At 35.2% G+C, this 23451-nt stretch overlaps 2 protein-coding genes across 4 annotated transcripts in view; one reads left to right on the top strand and one right to left on the bottom strand.

Moving 5' to 3' along the window:
* Positions 1-23451, top strand: part of CEP120 (centrosomal protein 120kDa) — an 83466-nt gene that overhangs the window by 44063 nt on the left and 15952 nt on the right. For all 3 annotated transcript variants that reach the window (XM_010846296.1, XM_010846297.1, XM_010846298.1), the window contains 10 exons: positions 970-1186; positions 2611-2788; positions 6077-6226; positions 6969-7151; positions 8886-8982; positions 9087-9239; positions 10000-10089; positions 14201-14293; positions 15416-15577; positions 19161-19283. In XM_010846296.1, the coding sequence (XP_010844598.1) occupies positions 970-1186; positions 2611-2788; positions 6077-6226; positions 6969-7151; positions 8886-8982; positions 9087-9239; positions 10000-10089; positions 14201-14293; positions 15416-15577; positions 19161-19283 (1446 nt within the window). The remainder of the gene's footprint in view (positions 1-969; positions 1187-2610; positions 2789-6076; positions 6227-6968; positions 7152-8885; positions 8983-9086; positions 9240-9999; positions 10090-14200; positions 14294-15415; positions 15578-19160; positions 19284-23451) is intronic.
* Positions 19298-23340, bottom strand: MMGT1 (membrane magnesium transporter 1). Its single transcript, XM_010846295.1, has one exon. The coding sequence runs from the start codon at positions 23160-23162 to the stop codon at positions 22767-22769; it is 396 nt and encodes a 131-aa protein (XP_010844597.1). The 5' UTR covers positions 23163-23340; the 3' UTR covers positions 19298-22766.

The raw sequence follows: 23451 nt of genomic DNA, 5'->3' as shown, positions 1-23451 counted from the left end.
CGCCTTCCCCTCCTCCAGCTTCTCTGATATGTCAGTCATGATTAGTTACAAAAGTCTAATTTCAGGTGCATTATCTCACATAAGAGAGTATTTATCGCTCTTAATTAGTGGTCTTCATTATATGATAACCCCTTCTTTAAAAAGACCCTTCTGAAAAGTGCTGTGGCTTCTGCCATGGTTCATAAGTGACTCCGCCCAGAGTCTTTCAGTCCAGTTTTCTCACATAGTGGAAACCATTTCCCACACCCCAACTCACAGTCAATGACTATGGGACTCTGGTACAAGAGACTGTTTGTAGACCTGGTTTTTGGGGATCTGCATTAATAAATCTTTTTTAGTTGACTCAACCTTAGCTAAGGTTCTCGGTTCATTAGTGCTTCACAGTCCTCATGCTGTTTCCAGGCAATAGAAACATTTATTTGAATGTAGATGTTTTTTGATTACATATAGCCCTTGGGTCAACTTTAGTGTCCTGTTCTTTTAAAGAACTGATTTTTATGCAGACTGTGAACTAAAGTAAGAGTTTAAAAAGACACATATGGGGAAAAAAAAAAAGGACACATATGCATGTATTTTTGGAGGATAGTGGAGCAAAGAAAGAAAATCATACTAGACTTCTGGGTTTTCGTTTTTGTTTTCTAGTAATGTGGCCCTCCTTTGCATTGCTTTGGTAGGAATAACCATTCTCGGGGACATCTATGCCTGACTTCTTTTATTGAATATCCCTTCTTAGGCATTAGGATGCATTTTGATACTGAGCTCTGGATATCATATTTCCTTCCTGTTCATCTCCCTTTTTCTGGTCCTAGATGCTATAAGAAAATATGCAAATTATGAAGAAAAATAGACTAGGAATATCCAAACTGGGAAAGGAAGCTAATTTTTTTTAGAAAAACAACATCACATTTTTTGCTTAATTATGAAGGAAAGTTCTTTGCAAATTATACTTTATTTAAAAATTGTTTTTAGTCTTTAATTGAATTAAAGACCCAGAATGAACATGAGCCACACCATTCAAAGAAGAGAGTTTTAACCCCCATAAAGGAGAACACACATACTGGGCCACAGTCACCAAGCGAGTCCCCTGTTCCACCCTACAACCAGTCACCTCCAACAAAAGATGATGCCACAGAAAGTGAAGTGGAAAGCTTACTGTATGATAAGGACACAAAACTCAATCCAAAGGGTAAGATGTTCTTTTCATAGATCTTTTAGGTATAGATTTTCTGGTCTGATACATGACTGTGAGAGTTTTCATGGGTGCTAAAAACTATAAGTTTTTTTAAAGAGCTGGTAATGTGTGGTGATGTTTAAATAAAAAATCAGTTTGAAGTAATTGCAACTTACTTAACTTCATAATAGAATTTGTTAACAGAGAATTTTTCATTGACTTTCATACTAGAAATAGTATCTTATTCAAAGGAAATTAAAGAATATAGTTCTTTGAAGTAGATTTTTAGCAATCTCAAATTCATTGTCTCAAATTCATTAGAATTTTAGAGAAAAGAGATACTAACTGCCTCTTACAGTAAACTTAATCATTTTTGATCCTAAAGTTGAGACAGTTTGAGAATACATATTTATCTGTCTTACACAATTTTTTTTATCTGTTACATAAGAATCTGTAGTTAAATTTAGTAGTATAAATTGTAAGAGCAGTGGTGGATTAGGAATTAGAAGTTTGGGTGCAAGTTATAGGTGTTTCCATAAGTAGCTATAGGACTTGAGCCATTCACTAAACACCTGTGATATATAATAGGATTGGAATAGATAGCTCTGTCTTTTCAATTAAAAATATTTTTATTAGAGTATAGTTGATTTACAATGTTGTTTTAGTGTCAGGTGTACAGCACAGTGAATCAACTATACATATATCTGCTCTTTCTGAGATTCTTTTCCCAAGGCCATTACAGAGTATTGAGTTCCCTGTGCTATACAGTAGGTCCTTATTAGTCACCTGTTTTGTGTAGAGTAGTGTGTGTATGTCAGCCCCGTATCCCAATTTATCCCTCCCCCTGCTTTAACCCCTGGTGACCGTAAGTTTGTTTTTTACGTCCGTGACTGTATTTTCTGTTAGATAAGACCATTTGTACCACTCTCTGTGGATTCCACATACAAGTGTTATCATTGATACTTGCCTTTGTCAAGTTTTATTTTGTTAGACTATGTCATATGTGTCTAAGATAACCAAGCTACTTTTTAAAAAAACCAGATGTAATTATTTACATAATTACTGTAAAATACTGATGTATACGTGCAGTAAGTCTCAAATACAATCTTTGCAATACTAAGTTATATGCATCTGCTTCTTAAAAATAAGTTAGCACCAGGCTACTGTCAGACACTGCTGCATCAGTACTATATGCTTTTTAAGTTTTGTACTACATCTTGAGAATGAGAGTAAGGTTCCCCCCCCCCCCCACAGTTCTATGATGGGAATTAAAGCCTACATAATTTTGGACAAATCACTTGGAAGTTTATGCTTCAGTTCATATGTTTATTTAATCAAATAGTTGAGTCTTTGAGATTATATCTTTAAGTTATCTGAGTAACTTAAGAGAAATTGTTTACAAATGGATTTTTTTTTTTTAATTTTTACGTTCACCTTAGCTATCAGTTCTTCTGTACCTGCATTACTGGCCAAGCCAGTGACAACATCTGTTGCTTCAGAAACAGCCTCAGGACAGAAGATTGCTGTTCCTGCAACATCACATCATTTTTGCTTTTCAATAGACTTGAGGAGTATCCATGATTTGGAGGTTGGCTTTCCAATCAACTGTATACTAAGGTATGATTTGGTTTCAGAGTGTTGTTTTCTGAGAAGAAATGCCTTTTCTGTATTTGGGGTGTTGCAGACAATGTCACCAAAGAAATTATAACATTTGTTAAATCAGTGGACTAGAAGGATTAAACCTGTTGTATCCTAATGACTTTGAAGATAATGGAGGGTGGCATTGATGGTATGAAGGGTAGTAATCTTGCCTATTCTGATATAGTAATTATAGGCATTTTACAGTATTTGTTAATGCTCTGTTTCAGAATATATTGACTCTTGAACTTAAAATGTCTTATTTCTGGAAAAGTTGCCACAGTTCAAAATACTTGGATGTATAGTATCTGATTTTTCTATAAAATTGCATTATAATGGAAGGTTATATTACTGATATCTACCTTTTATGCGTATGAATCTAAAAACCATATCTAATGAACTGGAAGTGGAATGTGTCCACACTGTTTAGAGAATTGAAATTCAGTCTGTTAAATGGCTTTATGCAGTGGCTTATTTTTAATATTACATTTTCATAGACTTTTCAGCTGATAAATATATTAAATGTAATATTGTGTGTTTTAGTTTGGAATCTTTAGGTTCTTATAAATTACTTTGGAGCAAGCATTAGGATTTATAATAAAATTTTTGGTCTTTATGTGACTAACATGCAAAAAATTAGAAAATTTTTCTGTTGTCTTGGATTACCATTCCCAAGAACTTCATCAGCTTTTTGTTGCTTCCTGCTGTTGTTTGAGGCACATCTGCCTTTCAGATGCCTAAGTCAACTCCGTGGGTGTGTGTATGCTCAGTTGTGTCCAACTCTTTGTGATCCTGTGGACTGTAGCCCTCCAGGCTACTCTGTCCATGGACTTCTCCAGGCAAGAATACTCGAGTGGGTTGCCATTTCCTTCTTCAGATCTTTCTATCCAGGGATCAAACCCCGGTCTCCATCATTGGCAGGTGGATTCTTTACTACTGAGTCACCCAGGAAGCCTTAAGTCCACTCCTGTTGTATCTAATTTTACAGTTCTTTTGATTGTTTATCAAATTGTTTCCAAAGTCCTCTGAGCTTTGGTGTGAATAAAGGACAGAATCAAAGGGACCCAGCACTGAATGTGACAGTGAAGTCGTAGAATGGAAGTCTAGACTCACAGCTTAAGCTCTGCCTTTTACTTCATGTTAAAGTCTGAGAATCATGGCTGAAAGACTGTTTTTATTTAAAAATTGAAAGCCCAGAAAGAGTTTTCTCTTATAGACATAGCTTTTCTAACAGGGTTTATATAATATAAAACTGTTCCTTTTTCTCTTTTGCTGCTACTGGAGAAACTGGTCTTAGAGCTGATGTTGGCCAGAAGTACAGGGATGATCTAAAATTGGATGAAGGATTTCCCTGGTGATGCAGTGGTTAAGACTGTGCACTTCCACTGCAGGGGCATGGGTTCAGTCCCTGGTCAGGGTGCTAAGATCCCACATGCTTGTGGTACAGCCAGAAAATAAAATGAACAGATGTTTTGAGGGAAAGTCTTGAACAAGCTCACTTAGAAAGCACATATTAGTTTTTGTGTTTCCTGATTGCCACAGGGCCATTTGTTTAATCATTAAGTGACTACAGTAAGCCAGCAGTTTGCCCAGTATTAGGGCAGGGGGCATACAGACAAAGAGCTCAGCCTAGTGAAGAAGACAGATTCAGAGATATGTTAATATATGAGGGCGGCCAGACACTTGACAAAGAAAAGTAGAAAGAGTATTCTGCCCCAAGGACATAGTTAGAATCCACTTAATACTCTGTAGAAAGTACTTGATCATAAGGACTACTACTTCTCTTTGATTCATTTTAAGGCTTTAAAAAAAAATGTTGGGCATTTTACATTTGATAGATTTTATGTTATCATGCTCTGCATTGATATGAAATTGTTGTGTCCAATTACCTAATGGAATTTGTGAGATAACACTTATATTAGAAAAAAGTTTAATGTGTTTCCCTTTTTTTTTTTAATCACTACATCTGTAGTAGGGGGTTAAATTTCTAGAGGATGAACTCTGTGAGATGACCGAAATTCAGTTTATGTAATTGTTTAGGAGTTGAATGTATGCACAGGATTCTTCTTGTATTAATAGAAAAAGTAGTTTTCACTAGTAGAGTTTAAATCCTAGTTTTGTCAATAAACAACAAATTATAAGATGAAATTTAAGTGAGCATTACAAAATCTTTATATTTGACTTTAAATACAAAATAAGTTGTATAGGCCGGTCATTCTTCTGTTTAATCTGGTGTGACTTATGTTGAAAGAAATAATGTTATGCCACTCTTTGATTCTTTTGTAGTATATTCTCAGTTCAGAGACAAAATACTATGAATGCATCCTTTAGGAGTTGACTAAGGGTTTTTTTCGGGGGAGCCTGGTGGGCTGCCATCCATGGGGTCGCACAGAGTCAGACACGACTGAAGTGACTTAGCATAGCATAGCAAGGGTTTTTTTAGCTCATAAAAAAATCAGGACATTATTATATAAAGGAAAATAAGTTTAGAAATTAAACTTAGCAAGTGTTTCTTGATAGTATACTATGTCATAAAAGCTGTTCCTTGGAGTGCAAAGATGAAAATGATAAAAACAGTGCGGAATTTTTTTCCCCACATTTTAGTTTTATTATTTCTTCATAAGAATATTTTTGACATATAACATTGTGTGAATTTAATGTGGTCAGTTCAGTTCAGTTCAGTCGTGTCCGACTCTTTGCGACCCATGAATCACAGCACGCCAGGCCTCCCTGTCCTTCACCAACTCCCGCAGTTCACTCAGACTCACGTCCGTCGAGTCAGTGATGCCATCCAGCCATCTCATCCTCTGTCTGTAATGTGTACAGCAGGCTAATTTGCTACATTTATACACCTCAAAGGTACCAGCACTGTTTTTGTTTAAGGGAGTCATTTTCACTTCTAAATCTTTGTCTTATTGGGAATTTATCAAAGTGACTCTTTCTTCCTTACTCAGTGTATTGCCTTCAAATTACAGTATTCTTCTTCTTCCCCAGAGCATCATTTAAAGATGACTTGTAAAGCACCTTTGGAAGCCAGTGCTGGACAAATAATGCATTTTTTCCCTGTAATTTCTGTGATTTTTTTTATGTTAATACTGAAAATATTTATATAATTTTAAAGTTGGTGATAGTAAAACCGTAATGTATTTGTATCATTTATCTATTAAAATTTATATGCTCGTAATATTCATATTATACTCTCTTTTTCATAGGTTATAAGTCTCATCTGTACACTGCTTTAGGATTTTTGTTTTTCTTAAATTCTAGGTACTCATATCCTTTCTTTGGAAGTGCAGCTCCTATTATGACTAATCCTCCTGTAGAAGTTCGGAAAAACATGGAGGTTTTTCTTCCCCAGTCTTACTGTGCATTCGATTTTGCAACTTTGCCTCATCAGCTCCAGGATACCTTCCTAAGGTAATGTGTACGTGGTATGTATGATAGTATTTTTTCAAATCAGCTCTCGAAAATTTGTATCTTATTGACAAGAGGAATTCCTTTACATAGCTAAATCCACAGCAGCTTATGCATTTGAGAATCTAGAAACAAACTTAACAGCTGTGACACTTGTGCTTCCACTGTAAGGTTTTATCAGTATGTGTTTATGAAGGCTCTTTTCAGATTTTCATATCTTGTTTGCCTGAGTTGGGATATTAGAACTTTATTAAAACAATAATGAAGGCTCTTTGAAAAGTAATCTTGCTTTTTCCTAATACAATGTGAAGATAAATACAGACTGTTTAATTCTTATTGATTCATTTAATGACTGTAATGCATTATTTTTCTGTTTTTTTTTCATCTGTATAAAATAGAGATGTTGATCCAGCTATCTGAAATGGATTTGTGAAGAAAAATGAAATCTTTGAAATATTTTTTTACTTTCTCAGAGTATCACAATTCAAAAAGAATTTTAAAAGAGAAAAAATAAACATTATGTGACCATTTGCGGGAATAGTGTTTGAAGGGTTTTCTTTATTGCATAGCAAGAGGTGTAAAAAAACAAAAATGTAATAATATTTTCTATTTAGTTGTGGAATCGAGCCTTTACATTCCAGGTAACAAAAACATGCTTGACTACATTAAAGGACTTCAAAAGTTTTAGTCCAGAAAAGCCTTAGTTCACAGTTGATAAGTATGAACACGTTTCTCTTTTCCTTAGGATTCCATTGCTGGTTGAATTATGGCACAAGGATAAAATGAGTAAAGATTTACTTCTGGGAATCGCCAGAATCCAGCTTTCTAACATCTTGTCTTCAGAAAAAACTCGCTTTTTAGGTTCTAATGGTGAACAGTGTTGGCGACAAACTTTCAGTGAAAGTGTGCCTATTGTTGCAACACAAGGGTAATGCACTTCCTGTATTTAGTCTTTGCTTTTTATTCTCTTTAGCTAGTTATAATCTTATTCTTTAATGTCATTTTTTCATATCTTTTTTCTTTGACCCATGGGGGCTATATCCTAGTTTGCTCGTTAGCTTTCTGATACCTAGTATACCCTCACAGAGTGAATCTGGTACCATAATACCTAAGAGTGTTGAGTGTGTATTTCTCTCCCCTCTCTTTAGACTCATAATTTTAAGTTCAGGATCAGGCTTTTTTTTAAATTAAGTAATTCAAGTCAAATTTATAATGTATTTTTACATTATTTTGAATTTTTCTACTTGAAAAATATGTAAACTTTTGCCTTAAATATAGTTGGCGAATTTTACAGATGTTTGACTTAAAAAACTGATTTTTGTTTTTTTGCTCTGAAATTCACTACCACAGTGAAAAACTGGAGTTCATATATTTTAAATGAAATCATTCAACAGTTATCTCTTTATATATCACCTGCCTTTATTTTTAAAGTGCAGTAAGAATGTGGAAGAAAAGCAGGCCCGGTGAAAAGCTGAGATGTCTTAAGTATTATTGGAATTTCTTCCCTCACTCTTCCTTCTCCATGCCACTTCCAGAGACTGAAGGGTTTAGTAAAGTTTCTTATTTACTTGGAGATCTGGAACAATTTTTTTTTTAGAAAATCAGTTGTTCTGGTTAATTGAAAATTCTTTTAAAACTTAGCATTCTTTTCTGTTAGGTCAAGTAGAATATAATGAAAACAATCATTACTTGTTGGAAGTTATTTTAATGATGATTGCTTTGAATATTTATTGACCTGCTGTGTAGACAAGTTTCAAGAGGTTTACTTAAGTGAAAACTTCAGAGATGATACTGCTTCATTTTACTTTACTCATTTCTTCTAAAATCTGAGATGAGAAGAAAGAAATGTAAAAGTTGATTAATTAAGAGTTCTAACTGTGTGAATCTAATCCTTAAAGTTTTGATTTAAACAAAGCCGCATATTTTTGTTGCCAAAATTTTATTTTCCTTTAACATTTTGTCTTTTATTTAATGCCCCATGCAGTTCTGTGATACAGAGAGGTATTCATTATGATAAACATATTATTATCCTACTTCCAGGATTTAATCCTGAAGCAGTGCTCATATCCAGCAAAAGATTTATGAACGAGTATGTACAGTCTAAGAAAAGCAGAAAAAAAAGTTCAGAATAATCTGTATATAACTGAGGAGGGGAATTGTTATGTGTTTAAAATTTTACTACATAAATTCATTAGTATGTTTTACAGGCTTTAAAAGTTACATTTTTGAATTAGTGTTTGTCATTACACTGGAGAAAATATTCCTGTATAAATGGAAAAATGGACAAAACTATGAATTTTAATATGCATGAGTACTTGCATATCTACATAATCTAAAAAAGAGACAAGAAAATGAAATTTTAGCACTCTTTGTGGGGAGTGAGATTTTAAATTTCTCTTTTATACTTTTGAAGTTTTTCAAATAACCTACTACTGTTATAGGTAATTTTGTAGTGAACATAGGTATGTACTTAATACTGTGTTTGTTTCCAAATAAAATGACATATATAGAGGGTCTTGAAGTCTATAGAAGCTGCTGCACTTTGAGCAACAAGTGTCAGGAGCAAGGCATGTTGCCCACTCAGTGCTCTAGTGTTGGGGAAGTAAAAGGAAACATAAAAGTGTTTCCATGAGGTTTTAAATATTTCTGATTTCATTTGTAGGTCAAATAACAGGATAGTAGATCTTTCTTACACAGTGACTTTAGAGGATTACGGACTAGTGAAAATGCGTGAGATTTTTGTCTCTGATTCATCTCAGGTATGTGTCATTGAATGTTATGAAATTATTCTTTAAAATGGACCTAATGTGTGTATGTATGTGTGTTTGTTTCAATATGCTGTTTTTTAAAATTCATATCGTAGGGTTTATCTGCTGTACAACAAAAGCCATCTTCTGTTCCTCCAGCACCCTGTCCTTCAGAAATCCAGACAGAGCCTCGTGAAACCTTAGAATACAAAGCAGCTCTTGAGCTAGAAATGTGGAAAGAGATGCAAGAAGACATTTTTGAAAATCAGGTTACCTTTTAAATGTTATTTTAAGAGTATTTTTGTCCAGTTTAGTGTATCTTTCCTTCTGCAAGGTAGGCTTTTCTCTCTTCTCCATGGGTACCTTATTTAGTCCCTTTGAATTCAAGAATTGCCTTACTCTTTAAAAAAAAAAAAAAACTAACAATTAAAAAATATTCAAGGGACTTCCTTGTTGGTCAGGTGGCTAAGACTTCCCGCTCCCAATGCAGAGGGCCCAGGTTCAATCCCTGGTCAGGGAGCTAGATTACCACATGTCACATTTTAAGAGTTCACATGCCTCAACTAAAAAGATCCCACGTGCTGCAACTAAGACCTGGCAGAGCCAAATAAGTAAGTATAAATATTTTAAAAGATGAACTATCAAAAAATACTCAAAATGTGACCACTTTGCAAAAGCCATTCAGAAGGAGTCTTCTAAACTTTCTCCAAGTCAGAATTTAAGGACTTCAAGGTTTCCTGTAATTGCAGGATCTGATTTAGCATACCCTCCTGGAAGCTGGACTCATCTGTTGTTAAATAAGAGAGGTACAAAACAACTTCCTGTTAGCTTGATACTGTCCTGAATTACCCTCACATGGGTATAACTCACATCAGGCATCCTCTGTTGTGTTTTAAATAGAACAGAATGTCTGAAAGAAATATCAATGGTCAGTATTATTTAACTGAGAACAACTGTTATTTGAAATATTTATTTATTTGAAATGTTTTTCTTAACTTTCTTTTTCTTTCTTTTTTCTTCCTTTGGCAGCTAAAGCAGAAAGAACTGGCTCATATGCAAGCTCTTGCTGAGGAATGGAAGAAAAGGGACCGAGAGAGAGAGTCACTAGTAAAGAAAAAGGTAATGACTGTATAAAAACTGGAGGAGGAAAGAAAGAGTATTAATGATAGTATGTTTCATAGACACACAAATCTCTGGAATGAATAACGAAGTATAGTGGTTATATATTGGCCTGGATAAAGTGAATGAATGGGTCAGGGGTAGAAAGAAGAGTTTTCACTATAAAGTGTTTTGTACTTCTTAGATTTTGAACCCTGTAAATATGTTGCCTGTTCAAAAAGTGAATAAATATAAAAAACCTACTGTACAGAGAACTCTATACAGTGCTCTGTGGTGACCTAAATGGGAAGGAAATCCAAAGAAGAGGGTATATATGTGTATGTATAGCTGATTCACTTTGCTCTACAGCACAGACATTGTGAAGCAACTATATATCAATAAAAATTAATAAAATAAAGCTAATATATTCAAAACCAAAAAAAGTGAACACTCTAGAGAAAGAGCCTATCTCTGTATTTAAAAAGAAAATGAAACATTTAAGTGTATATAAATAGTACATTATAATCTATTAGTTAATGAAAAGTATGCCAAACTTTTAAGCTGTTTTAAAAGACTGAATCATGAAATAAACCACATCTTTAAAAATGATAACATAAGACCATCTGATCTTATTCCAGAAAGCCAAAATTTAATATTTATCTATTCATACTCAAGTTACTGAGTAAAACAACCTTGAAAATTAGGCCTGTCTCAGATATGCCAAATTTAAGTCTCTAAAAATACTCTTATATTAGTGGTTTGTGAATGTCTATAAATGGGAGAAGACAAACTGTGGCAGGGGAGTTTGCTACACTAGGACCAAGACACTGCCCAGTATGTGGATTAGAAAATTCTTTAAAGTTGTTTCAGGTCTCTTCTCTGACTTTTAGCCATTTACATTTAATTTAGTTATTGATATGCTTGGGTTTAATTCTACTATCTTGCTCTCAGTTTTCAATTTGTTGCACACATTTCTTGTTCCTTTTTTGCTCTTCTCCTGTTTTCTTTTGCAATTCGTTGGATTTTTAATGATTCCATTTTTACAGTTGCTTTATTAGTAACATCTCTTTTGTTGTATTTTTTTAGTGATTGCTCTAGAGCTTATAGTACATATCTTTGTTGTTTAGTTGCTCCGTCATGTCTGATGCTTTTGTGACCCCATGGGCTGTAGCCTGCCAGGCTCCTCTGTCCATGGGATTACCCAGGCAAGAATGCTGGAGGGGGTTGCCATTTCCTTCTCCAGGAGATGTTCCCAGCCCAGGGATCGAACCCATGTATCCTGTCTTGGCAGGTGTATTCTTTGAGCCACCAGGAAAGCCAATACATTTTTATTTATCACAGTTTATCTTCAGATGATATAGCACATTTAGTTTTAAACACAATTTAATCTTTGAGCCATTTTTCTAATGTGATTGAGTTTTTCATTGTTGATGTTTGTAACGTATGTAGAAGCAAAATAGTTGATGCTAACACAGTGTGGAAGTGCGGATATGGACATACACTGTTGTAAAGTTCTCATTCTACTTTGCGAGTTTAAGCAACCATCATCTCTTTTCCAGATTACTGCGTTTACTTCTTAACTTGGTACCTTGTCCTCTTTTCCTGGCCCCTGTAGTTTTTTAATACTCATATCAGCCAAGAGTAGAGGAAGTCAGATTATGTACTCCTCTGCTTAAAATCCATCCAATTCATCACATTTAGAATAAAACTCAGGAGTTCTTACCAGACCTACAAGGCCTTATGTGACCCATCCCCTCGCTTCCTCTGTGACCTCATCTTCTGCCAGCCTTCAGTTCACAGAGTCTGTTCTAACCATGTTGACCTCTTTGTATTTCGTCAGACATGCTGAGCCACCTCTTGCCTCAGGATCTACAGGCTGCTTTTCTTTAGAGATACTTTCTGGTTTCTGCTCAGAGTAATCTGATCACTATATCCAAAATAGTGTCCTCTTCACCTGCCACCAGGCGCTAGCCATCCCCTCATTCTGGTTTGTTCCCTTCATAGCATTTCCCTACTATTACATTAAAGATTTCACTTCTTTGATTATAGTTTGTTTTCCCTCATAGTATAGGTTCCACATGACTTTGTTTTGCTTGTTGTCTGTGAGGTGTACAATGAACGTTTGTTTAAATTAAAAGGATAATGATTTCGGGTTTTGCATAGTTTTGCATTTGAGATTTATGGGGAATGTTGGCATGTTCAGCAGGTATTTGGATTTAGAGGTCTATATCTGTGGAGCGAGGTTTGACTTTGCGATACAAACTTAGGATTTGTTTGTATATGTGATGGTATGTAGATAAGGTCACCCCAGGAAGTCACATAGTTTGAGAGGAGAAGACATCCTGAGGCAGAATTCTGGGAACACAGATATTTGGGTTGTCAGAGGAAATACACGTGGTTTGAACACTCTTACCTGTCTTCCTATAAGGCATTTTTACATGTGGCACTCAGAATTTTTTTATATAGTTTTAAATTAGTTTTTATTGGAGTACCGTTGCTTTACAATATTGTTAGTTTCTACTATACAGCACAATGAATCAGCCATACTTTACATATATTGCCTCCCTTTTGGACTTCTTTCCCATTCTGATCACCACAGTGCATTATAGAGTTCTCTGTGCTCTACAGTATGTTCTCATTAGTTACCTGTTTTATACTATCAATAGTATATATGTGTCAATCCCAATCTCCCACCTCCTCCTAACCCCTTCCCCCTTGGTATCCATATATTTGTTCTCTAGGTCTGTGTCTCTCTTTTTGCTTTTGCAAAGTGGCACACAGAATTTGACACATTTATGTTAGTGATTTGCCTAAGATTTAAAGCTAAACCAAAAGTCCGTGGTAGAGTTAACAGAATTAATAAATAAATGATCTTGGTTGATGAGTATGTTGGGCTAAATAAAATACAGTTTAACAAGGACAGATGTCAAATTCTGTCATCAGAGTAAAACATTAACTTGGACAGTGGATATAGTTATTCCAGGTTTATAAATAAAAACCCTGGGGATTTTCTTTGACATAACAAATGGTGTGATTAGGATCCTCAGATAGCAAGTGCAGTTTTAGATGAAATTCATAGACATGTGTTGACCTGGTCTCTGAGTGCACATTCTTTAGTTTCTGAAAGAGTGAGATCACATGTGGGTGCCATATTTGTGAAAGGACTTAGTTTAGAATATAGACTCCAGATTAAGTCCAACATACTAGAGGATGTGGAAATAATAATATGTGGATAATAGTTGAAACTTGTGTTTATCTTGGAGAAGAAAAAAAGACTAGGAGGATATATGATGGCTATCGCTAGAGTCAGATATGTGAAGGTGCTTTTTTTCTTCTTCCCAAGGGAGAGAAACATGATTAAAGGGTGGGCTTCTAAGGAGCATCAGACCAGAGCTTTATTGGCAGTAGTAAAGAGAAAACCAGGTTGGAGCCTGGGACCTGGTAAGGAGGACAGAAAATTTAGTTCAGAAAGTCCTAGTAAACATGATCAGTCTGAACTGAACCATGAGAGAGGATCCTGTGGAGACCAAGCACCCATCATGGACTCACATCTTTAAAGACAGAGCGGAGCAGGACTTCAGGCATTGGGGTAGAATTTGGCATACTAAGTACGGGCCCATGCAGCAACTCTAACTTTAGAAACAACTAAGAACTCAGTTATTTGAACTGTAATAAAAGACCAGGTCTGAACAATAGGAGGACTGACTTGAAACTGATTAGTTGGTCTATCAACAATATTAGTTCCAGGGAGAGAGCTATATAAATAAATGAATAAGAAGGCTTCAAAAGAAAATTGGACTGTTGAACAATGTAGATTTTTAAGGGGCTAGTTTGTTTTTTTGTTTTTTTTTTTAACTAAACACAAGATTTTACTGGCAGTCTACCTTAGCACCCCATGGGCGAAGGGCTTCCTCCGGAGACTGAAAATTACTGCAGATACCCAAGCAGAAGCTAGGTCAGCTTCTTTCCTTAAAGCATAGTAGAATGAATTTCTGCTTTGAATTGGTGCATATAATTCATGATTTTCCTATTCTCAGATCCTTTGTGTTCAGTACACACAAAAATGTGTACACTTTTGAATTTGTGTTTTGAATTTGGGGAAAAGATAAAAGTAATTTTTATTATATTTTAGGTGGCTGAATATACTATTCTTGAAGGAAAACTTCAAAAAACCCTAATTGACTTGGAGAAGCGAGAGCAGCAGCTTGCCATTGCAGAATCGGAGGTACTGTATTCATCTATCATGAGTCTTTATTTCACAGAATCCATTTATTAAATAGATATTCATGAATTCATACTATTCGTTTGTTTTTCCTTTGTATAAAATATATTTCATGGACATTATCTTTTAGGCATTATGGGGGAAACTGCTATTCAACTGGGTAAAGCATATTTTTATATATTAGAAGGTGAGGAATAGGTAGAAAACTATTGTTTAAAATGGTTAATTATTATTCAGTCAGCTTTGGCTGACTTCTGCAATAGTAGAGACTTTTGGTTATCTTTGCAATGATGTGGCAGGAATGGGTAGTTGCACTACCTATAGAAAAGCGTCAGGGGCCTAGAATTATACTTTGGATTTCAGTAAGAAGGGAATATCCCTTTTTCTTGCCCATTAAAGATTATATCCCAAGAAAGGATAAACATGTTAGTATTGATTGGCCAAAAAGCTTGTTTGGGTTTTCCTGTAATGTCTTGTAAAAAATTTGAATGAACTTTTTAACCAACCCAATACTGTGCCGTTAGTATTTTTGTTAGGTTTTATTGAATTTTACCTGATATACTTTTTTGCATTACTATAAAGGTCACTTCAAATTATTAGAATTTCTTCCACGTGAAATTTATATGCCCATTCCTTACCCAAATATTTCTTAAAATTTTCTCAGTATATCACTCTAAACTTATCTTTACACATTTTCTGGGATTTCTAAATTGATTTACATAGTTAAACCTAAATATAATATAATATGTATTTGTTTCTAATACTAAGGCTCTGTTATCTTCTATATGATTAGGTAAAAAAATAAGTTTCTAAAGAAGAAAAGAAACTTGGGCATATTTGCTTGTATAATAAAATAGGTTATTTAGATCAGGATCTTAAACAGTTAAGCCCTTTTCAGTTGAATTTATGCATCATATATGGATTTGGGGATATACCTTGTATTTTAGTAGTAAATGATTGAAAACTTTAATTTTAATATACCTAAACATCAACTCTCTAATACCTGAAAATATGAAAATCAGTTTGTAAAGTATTCTGAACACTTGACCGTATATATAAGGATAATATTGAGCAATATAATGCAACTAGTAGTGAATCACTCTCTAAAAGATGTACCTTTTTAAGCTTCAACGAGAAAGAAGAGAGCTGAAATCAGAGCGTGAACGGAACCTGCAAGAACTCCAGGATTCTATCCGGAGGGCCAAGGAAGATTGTGTGCACCAAGTAGAACTGGAAAGGTTGAAGATGAAGCAACTAGAAGAGGATAAACACCGACTTCAGCAGCAAGTAGGGTTAAAATATGTGTTACCTCTTTAAACTGAGAATTTATTTGCATTCTAGAAATAATAGAAATGGTTCACTAAAGAGTTATAAAAATTCTCAGTAATTTGGACTATTAATCGTATTTATTGCACTGAGATTCAAATGTAAATTGAATCTTCTTTTCCTGAGTCAAAGCTAAGGACTATATTGGAATAATCTCTTATAATTATTTGCATGAGTCTGTGTTATATTTAAGTTAAATCTCAAATTAGAATTTTTTTCAGATAAATCTCTTAGCAGACATCCTCTTCGTATATGACTGAACCAAATTTCATGAGAGAATTGTCTGTGCTCCTTCCCATTTTTCACCTCTCACCACTTCTCCTCAGCTTTCCATCCCCATTGCCCCAGGCAGTTGTCAGAAACCACCAGTGGCTCAGCAGTTAAGTTCCCTGGGCGTTTTTCATTTCTCATCTAAATCACACTTATCACCAGCATCAACACTGTTGTCCTTGTTTTTGTATATTCTCTTCTCTGAGCGCCACTCTCCTTGTTTTTCTCTACTTTCTGGCCATGCCTCAGGCTCTCTGCAGGCTTATTTTCCTTCATCTAGCCATTAAATGTTGGACTGCCTCCCAGCTCTAGACTTATATGGTGCTAAGCAACCTTATTCATGCCTGTAGTTTGAGACAGTCTGTATCTCTGGGACTTGCACTTTTGTATCCCAGACCTTTCCTTTGCAGCCTGGACCCACTTATCTCATCGCCTTTTAGACATCTCTACTTGGGTGTTTTAGGCATTTAAAACTCAACACGGGCCTCCTATCCATACTTGACCTTGCTGTAAGTGTTCTTTACTTCAGTGAGCGACCCCTGTAACCTGTTCTTCTGTTGCAGCCTAAGTGATATTTTTGAAGTTTGGGAATCATGACACTCTCTTCTAAAACCATTTGAGGTTGTCTTAATGCTCATAGAATAAAGATCAGAATTACTACCTTGCCCTACCAACCTTTGCATAGTTTGCACCCAGCCTCCCTGTCTCACCTTGTCTCTTGCTTTTGCTGTACGGTCCTCTTCAGGTCCTCAGGCACACCACGCATGCTTTACCCTTTAGAATCTTGTGTATGCTGCCTTTTCTTGGCCCAGTGAACTATACTAATCTCTGTTTCCAGCTGAGGCATCACTTTCCCAGAGAAATCTTCCCTGACCCCTGCTGTCCAAGTCTAGGTCAAGTTTTTGTTATATGTTTTCCTGGTGTATTCTTCTCTTACTCAGTTTCTTTATGATATGTTATAACAGTTTGTTTTTATTTTCATTAGCGTGATAATTTGATCAGTGTCAGATTGTTAGTTCAATAAAACTATTTTGGTTTCTATCTGTATGCCTGGAGCGCGGCCAATCTTCAGCACATAATATGGGCTTAAAAAATATTTGCTGGGGGGGAAAAAAAAGGCTCAAGCTGTTAAAAATGAAGCTTATCTATCTTGAAAAATTTCAGTGTAGATTAGATATGTATGATGAATGCCTCTGAAGTCTTTAGTAAATTCTGGCATGAAGAATAGTTTCCATAGCAGTTCAGGGTCAAGTAAGACCATATTATTTAGGTGGTTATAAAGATAAATTCGATTGTTGTTATGGCAGTCTCATGTAGATTTATGAAAGATAAAGTTGTAAAAGTGGGCAATTGTGATGGGATTCTCCAGGATTGCTTACCATTTATCAGGAAGATTGAGCCATCTAGAAAAAAAAATGCTTCTAAGATGTGTTAGAATCCCTAGGGGAGCTCTTGAAAAAAACCAAAACAAAACATGGGCATTGCTACCCTGTCCCTACCCTACCTGAGGTATAATTAGCTTACATCTTTGTGGGAAGAATTAGTATTTTGGAAAAATTCTCCAGAGCACTCCTAAAATATAAGCTAAAACCTGCGGGAAGAACTGTGGTAGAAAGCAGAAGTTTTGGGGATGCCCAAATACTAAGTCCATGACTGTAAACATTTCCCCTCTTTAATATATAAGAAATATATTAGAAATATATTAGAAAACTTGTAGGCTCTTACTCTGAACCAGGTTACATGTGCTGTACACACAGTTCTAACAAGACAGGTAGAAGGGACAGATACACTATCAGTGCACAGTGATGAAGTATATACATTCAAATATGTAAAAGCATTTATTAGAACTGAAAAAAGCCAATGTAAATTATGATCCACTTAGCAAAGGAAAAAGACCCCTGTATGCCTCATAGTAGATTGATAATGTGCCTGTCAAAAAATGCCAAACACTAAGTTTATTAGCTTTTGTTTTAAACAAAAATGTGACAGATTCTTTAGAGAAGTTTCTGTTCAAATTTAAAAGTTTGCATGTTCAAAGAGGTAACTTCAGTTATATGGAAAACTTCCACGTATGGAATACTTATTACCTTAAGATGCTAGATAAATCCTGATTAGAATTATTGATAATTACTTGCATAAAATAAGAATTTATTATTGGTAATTTAAGTCCCATTTTTGCTACCAATTTTCTCAGTATTTCACATTTAGTTAAGTCTTAGTTTTAGAGAAATAAATAATTGGTTTATCTAATGATGACTAGTCATATTGGTATGTTTTTGGAAAGCTTCTTTATAGTACTTGAAAGTGAAGGGAAAGTGTTTAGTCACTCAGTCGTGTCCGACTCTCTGTGACCCCAGCGACTGTAGCCCGCCAGGTTCCTCTGTCCGTCGGATTTCCCAGACAAGAGTATTGGAGTGGGTTGCCATTTCCTTCTCCAGGGGATCTTCCTGACCCAGAGATCAAACCCGGGTCTCCTGCATTGCAGATGGATTCTGTACCATCTGAGCCACCAGGGAATCCCTGTGCTTGCTTCCATTTGATTTAAAAAAAAAAAAAAATCCCAGATTTTGAAAGAACACTTTTATCTTTTTTTCTTGATAGTTTTGAAACTGTTTTAAGGGAAATTACAGTATTTAGTCAAGACAGTCTTTTTTTTTTTTTTTTTAAGGAATTATTGCCTGCTTTCATTAGAGGATCATTCTAGGAGATGAAAATATCTGAGTTCTGTTTGTATGTCTGCCACTTACTAGATCTATGGCACTGCCTCAGTAATCCAGTTCTCTGACCCTCAGTTTTGTTACCTATAAATATGAAGGGACTGAGCCAAATCTTTAAGTTGTAATCATATTGGAATTATGAAATTCATAGATATCAAATTATAAGAACAATAAACACTGCATTAAAATTAAACTTAGTTTCATCAATAATCAGGTATACCTATAATGTTCAATCATTCATGACACATTTTAAAAAATTATTTCTAGTATTTTTATAATATTACTTTTCTATTTGTCACCTAAAATTTAACAACAATGTTCTCAAGATACTGGTTTTATAAGAAATTTCATACTCCTAAAAAGTTTTTGTATATTGTTAATCAGTTGACTTACTGAATTTTTAAGATTACTAGAGCAATTAATTTTCCTCTTTATGTATTTTCTAAATTTTCTAAATATGAACATGCCTTAAAGAAAAAATGACACTGTCGAATTCTGTAATACTATACTTTGCATACCTCTGTTTTAAAACAGCTATAATCTTTTTTTTAATACAGCTCAATGATGCTGAAAATAAGTATAAGACTTTAGAAAAAGAGTTCCATCAGTTCAAAGATCAGCAAAGCAGCAAACCAGAAATTCGACTACAGTCTGAAATAAATCTTCTCACTTTGGAAAAGGTACCTGTGTTAGTTTATGGAATCTTAACTAACCCTAATGATCATTATAAATAATTATAAGATCAGTAAATGATATTTGCATATTCAGTATAATAACATTTAACTGTAGTATTCTGATATCAAATAATATATCACATCAAAGAATTTGATGCACATGACACTGTCACTTGAATTTCATCGCTTTTTTTTTCAGTTATAGCCTATACTGGAGTCATTGGTTGAAAACAGCAGAACTGAGTAACTCTTGGACTAAAGGAATTCACAAACCTGTCAGGAAAGCTATAACAGCAAGGAGAAACTGAAGCTTTAAAAAAGGAGAGGATGGTTGGACCATAGAAATAAAATTTAGTCCTTGATAGAACTATTCAAGAGGCAAAAAGGGTGTATATAGAAAATTTGAAGAGAAGAATAAGAATGTGGTTTAAAAAACTGAGTTGAAAAAGGGTCTTAACTGATTTCTTCTAGCATTTCTGAATTCACTAAATGTTTCTGGAGCTTGTCAAATGCCATGCTATTTTTGGTTCCTCTTCTTACCTCATATGTATTTAATTGCAAAGTTCTGCTTCTTACATATCTAGATAATCTCCTCACTCTCAGCCTTCTCCTCATTTCTTTACCAGTGACCTTGAATTTGAATCAAGCTGGACATTTCCCACCCTTTTTGATTAATCCAAGTATTTAAAGTACTTCTGTTTTTGTATTATGAATTCTGTGGCCTAACAGAGTTCTTTGAAGCATTCAGACAATATCTCATAAATTTTCCCAAGCTCTATTAAGTAGGTGTCAAAAGTATTTCCATTTTTACCTTGGGGAAATTCAGGACCAAATATCTCAAAATTGGAACAGAAATATTATCTTATTCATCTTTTCTGAATATAAATTAGATAATATCCACCACAGAAATAAATGGTAAAAAGTGATTTTTAAAATTCCTTCTTCCAACTGCATTTCTACCAATAGAATAAAAATCACCAAACATATTACAAGTATAAATAGTACCATGAACTTGTTGAGGGAAAAAAAAGTGTAATTGAAGTGCCTTTATATCAGACCTAATGAGTTCATCCACTGTTTTTAAATACCTAGTAAATAAGACTTCTCAGCTCTTTTGAAAATTCTTTGTAAGTGTTTTTGGAGCCAGAAGAGGGCAGAATCTTATTTCTTAAGTAGTAAAGACATAAAAGCACAAAAAAGGAAGACTTAAGTGAAGAAGTCCCTGATTTAGTCTGCAACTTCTAGTTATGTCTGATTGAGAGCTTTTTCTTTTCTGTTTACTCATCTCTTCAGTGTAACACAAATATTCCCATTTTTCACTGAAATGGTCTACAAATAAGTTAACATTAAGATTTAAAGTTAACATTAACAGTTTTACTAAATTCACTTCTTGATTCCCTTTATAAGAGGTCACAAATAGTTTGATTTGCTTTAGCTAGGAAATGATTTTATATGGCTTAAAATTTGGACTTTTAAAAAATACGATAGGGAAAGCATTATAATTTAGTAGGGCACAAAGAAGACAGAAGTTCTACAGAAACTAAAATTGGTGTATTTAAGAACATTTGGTGAGTTCTTATTGTGTGCCCACCCCTGACTTAAGACAGAGGGAAAAATGAGAGAAAAGAAAAGAGGAAAAGTATGTTATCCTTTTGAAAGGGACCTCACTTTTAAAGAGTTTGTAACCTAATTGGGGAGATAACCCAGAGAGGCTTAAATGATTGTATATAATTAAATACCAGGGAATGTGATAGAAACTCTTTGCAACTCAGAAAAAAGAAATCATTTGATGTTCAGAATATAGTAGTTTTAAGGCATCTCCATGTAGAGGTAGAATTTGAGCTGAACCTTAAGTTTTAAGTAAGCAATGAAGGAAAAAAAATGATAGGTTCAGGAAGTAACTTGGACTAGGAGATGGAGGGGGACAAAACTGGTGGTTGGTATTTCATATTGAACACCAAGAATGTTGAACAAGTAGGATGGAAATTGTGTTTTGGTGTTTAACACCTAGGCAGAGGAGTTTAGGTTCAATACTTGCCAGTAGGCAAGTATTTAGTAGCTATTGTAGATTCTTTAGTAGAGAGTAAATTGATGTAATAGTGGCTTGCAGGATTTGTAGATAGAATACATTAAAGGCTGAGGAGACAAGAGAAGATGAGATGAGCCTGAACTTAGGAAATGGTAGTAAGAATACAAAAGAATAAAACTGGAAAATATTTCAAGGGAGAAATCTGTAGTTTCTTATGACAGATGGGAACTGGAGAACAGAAGATTGGAGCCAAAGACAATGCCATGCCAACAATAGAGAATTAGGAGTTGGGGATATATCAAGGATAGAAATAGGGACATTAAAATCAGTGAAAGTCTGCTTGGTCTTCACTAGGCCCTGAATTGATGCTAGGTGCCGAGCCGAATTTTATTTTCAGTCTGTAACTTGGCTTATAATTTAAGTGCAAAAAAAGGTTTCCTCAAGTCTCATAGTGAAAAGTGAGTGAAGTCGCTCAGTCATGTCTGACTCTTAGCAACCCCATGGACTACAGCCTACTAGGCTCCTCCGTCCATGGGATTTTCCAGGCAAGAGTACTGGAATGGGGTGCTATTGCCTTCTCCAACTAATTCACTAGTTTAGTATGCAATAAAATAACAGAGGCTTTGAATAAGTTAAACTGGCTAGTAACAACTAATCAGTTTTCTTCAGTGATTGCTGTTCTTCTACATAGGCAGGATAATTAATTCACGGATGGTCTTTCTGGTCTATCTTCAACTATTCTTACACTACATAATCAATCAGGGACATCTTTTTACAGATATATGAAGAGAACACAGGTAGCTTTATATAAGTTTTGAGTTTGTTAAATCTATTTGTTATGACAGGGGATTTCTGACACAAAAATTGCTCACTGCACACTGAACCCCAGAGAACTGATGAAACAAGACAGCTGATGTTAGGAGGTATATGGGAGTGGGGTAGGGTGAGAAGTCGTGGATAAATTAAAAACTGGCAAGTATCTGCTGAAGCAGAGCCACTTTTTAGGGGGCATAAGAAAAACTGATAAGTCACCATTCTGGTCTCTTTAGAGAAATCCATTTGTTGTTAAGAACTTAAGACCATTTGGTACCATTCATGCTGCAAAATGCATTAGTCACACTATTTCCAAAAGGATCCTAAAAACTGTAGTGCAAAAGAAATCTAAGAAAATAATTACAAAACCATCAACATTTTTCAAAGTGTGCTCAAAACAGTGACTTTTACAAAATTGTGAATTTGTTTTAAATGAAAAAAGAATTCTATGAAAGATCAAAGACTCATTTCACAGATAACTTATATTGCATTAATGACTTGATTAACAGTGTACAAATAAGGGTCATAGACCCTTTTTTATTTAGGTCTGAGCGATCAATATAAATACTGATGGGGGAGTGTTTTGTATCCCAGACTCCAATATTCCAGCTTTGTGTCCTGTCCTGTTATTATAATTTGTAAAAATCTTAACGACGCAGTGATTCAAGTTTTCGTAACTTCAGTGATGTGTTAGAGGACAATACATCTTGGTTTGAAGAATTTGTTGTATCCGAAGGCCGGAACAGTACTCGACCACGATGATTAAATACATAAAATGATGGGTGATTCCTTAGTGTGTCAAATGTCTTATTTTTTAGTTCTGAAGTGGCATCCATGTCTTTAAACTCCCCTGCAATATGAACTATACCATAACAGGTAACTGCAAAGGCCAGAAGTGTCTGAAGAACTGTATCTATTGGCAGTGATTCATCTTCCTTTTCTGTTAATCGCATATAAGAACGATGCTGCGCAGCAGAAAAGGCTGCGTGGGTTAGGGCAAAGAGGCCGATGCCCACCAACCCCTTCCATAGCGACGGCGCCATTACTCCGAAAGAGCAGCCCAACAAAAGCAGCGAAGAGCCGTTCCTTCCTCCACCGGCAGGTGTCCACGCAGCGCAGGAAGATGACGTCAGGTCTCTTCAGATCCGATCAGTCGCTCAGTCGTGTCCGACTCTTTGCGACCTCATGAATCGCAGCACACCAGGCCTCCCTGTCCATCACCAACTCCCGGAGTTCACTGAGACTCACGTCCATCAAGTCAGTGATGCCATCCAGCCATCTCATCCTCTATCGTCCCCTTCTCCTCCTGCCCCTAATCCCTCCCAGCATCAG

This window comes from Bison bison, unplaced genomic scaffold (assembly GCF_000754665.1).
Source record: "Bison bison bison isolate TAMUID 2011002044 unplaced genomic scaffold, Bison_UMD1.0 scf7180017864235, whole genome shotgun sequence".
In the NCBI taxonomy this organism is placed as follows: domain Eukaryota; kingdom Metazoa; phylum Chordata; class Mammalia; order Artiodactyla; family Bovidae; genus Bison; species Bison bison.
Note: the sequence above shows the minus strand (reverse complement) of the source record. Positions and strands in the feature narration are given on the sequence as shown.

What these genes read in the sequence shown, in the direction of transcription:
- MMGT1 (XM_010846295.1), bottom strand. Translation starts at nt 23,162, where the DNA reads ATGGCGCCGTCGCTATGGAAGGGGTTGGTGGGCATCGGCCTCTTTGCC.